The sequence below is a fragment of the Orycteropus afer genome, unplaced genomic scaffold (assembly GCF_000298275.1).
Source record: "Orycteropus afer afer isolate SDZICR_OR568_19922 unplaced genomic scaffold, OryAfe1.0 scaffold00241, whole genome shotgun sequence".
NCBI lineage: Eukaryota > Metazoa > Chordata > Mammalia > Tubulidentata > Orycteropodidae > Orycteropus > Orycteropus afer.
Window position 1 is genome coordinate 2636756 of NW_006921828.1, and position 1977 is coordinate 2638732.

At 38.1% G+C, this 1977-nt stretch overlaps 1 protein-coding gene across 1 annotated transcript in view; it reads left to right on the forward strand.

The window, feature by feature from the left end:
• Positions 1 to 997: 997 nt before the first annotated feature.
• Positions 998 to 1977, forward strand: part of CNTN4 (contactin 4) — a 566343-nt gene continuing 565363 nt past the window's right edge. The window contains exon 1 of the mRNA XM_042782091.1: positions 998 to 1049. Within this exon, the coding sequence (XP_042638025.1) occupies positions 998 to 1049 (52 nt within the window). The remainder of the gene's footprint in view (positions 1050 to 1977) is intronic.

Sequence of the window (1977 nt, forward strand, 5' to 3'; positions counted from 1 at the left end):
CCTCCAAATGATTTTGAGTTTTGTTCCACATTGTTCTCCCTCTTTATGCAATGCCTGAGTTTTTTGTAGAATTAACTAAGCTAACAATTCCAAGTGCACGGAGGAGGGTGGATTTACTGATCCCTTTATTATTTTTTTTTAGAGGCAAAATTTTGTGTTCACAGTGGCTTATATTCAGAAAATGTTTAATGAATTTAGACTACTGATGAACAGATACATAACCTTATTTACTAGAAAAACATTTAAAAGAACAAGGATTCACTTTCCTCCCTCTTCTACTCACCTCCCCACTCCCTGCCAAGACACACACACTCTCACACACACAAACACACACATACTTCAAAGGGAATTGCAGATATTTTGTGTTTCTTTTCTTGTGTAAGGGTTTATTAGGTGCCAGAAGCTGTTCTAAACACTTTAAATGTACTAAGCCATTTAATATTCACAAATATTCCTGTAAGACAGGCACTGTTACTCGACTTCACAAAAGAGGAAGCTGAGGCCGTATAGTGGTAGAAGTGAGATTTGAACCCAGGTCCATGGTTTTAACCTCTATACTATAAAAAGCTTGCGGATTTTGGCATATCATACTTATGAAGAGTGGTCAAAAGTTACAAATTCTATCTAGATCCCATAAAAGGAGAGAAAAAGGAAACAATACCATGACAATGCCAGGGCATCCCAGGCTTCATAAATTGGATTTTCCTAAATACATTTTATTTTTTTAATCTGTAAAATGAATGTGCAGCAGTAATACCTGTGTTATGTTATACAGTGTGAGTTGAGGGAGTCTGTCATGAATATTGTAATAGTGAGCAGTAGTATAAAGTCCCTGGGTGGAACAGTTAGCATACTTAGCTACTAACTGAAAGGTAAGAGGTTCAAGTCCACCCAGAGGTACCTAGGAAGAAAGACTTGAAAATCTACCTCTGAAAATTCAGTGAAAATCCTAAAGACACATGTGATACACTTGTGGTCACCATGTGTCAGAATTAACATGGTAGCAACTGATATGGCTGACTTAAAGTCCATCTCTCCCAACCAGGAATGTGAGCTCTGTTAGGAGTAAAATAAAAAAAAAAAAAAAAAACCTCACTGCCATCGAGTTGATCCAACTCATAGTGACCCCTCCTTGGGTTTCCGAGGTGGTATCACTACAGATAGTAGATTGCACTATCTGGTGAGTTTGACCCACCAGCCTTCTGGTTAGCAGTCAAATGCCTTAGGCACTATGCCACCCACCGGAGCTCCTTCTGTTAGGATAGTATATTTATTTACTTCTGTATCTATCCTCAGCCTTTTGGAATCTGATATATAGTGGGTGCTCAATAAATATTTGTTAAATGAATGAAAGATAATAATCCATTATCCATAATCCCCTGTCAATTAATCCCTATTTAACAGCCAAGTTGCTGAAGCAAACAGATGCTTTTCTTATAAAAGTGGAAAAATTCACAACTATCACTATCTTTGCGAAGGGGTTTGAACATCATTTGATAATGAAATGAAAGGACAGATGGATGATTTTTAAAGACCTCAACAACTTAATGGACATGCTCTTTACCTCACCTTAGGAAAGCCAAGAAATCATTTTATTCCTCCCTCTTTTGATAAGCCTGTGCATTCAACTCAATGGTATTTCTTGCTGCCATTTATCCCTTCATAGAAAGAGTTATTTCTTTGTGTTTGCCCAAATTGACATCATGCCACTTTACCCTATGACAATGACATAGAGAAGGCAGAATGACCAATAATTAGATGCAAATTTTATGCTTGTAGTTTTGAAAGGTTATGAATCCCCTCTTTTATAAATTTCTATAGAGGATACATTGTTGTTGTTGTTATGTGCCATCGAGTTGGACCCGACTCATAGCGACCCCCCTTGGGTTTCCGAGGCAGTATCACTACGGAAGTAGATTGCCCCATCTTCCTTCTGAGGAGTGGCTGGTGGGTTTGAACTGCCAGCCTTCTGGTTAG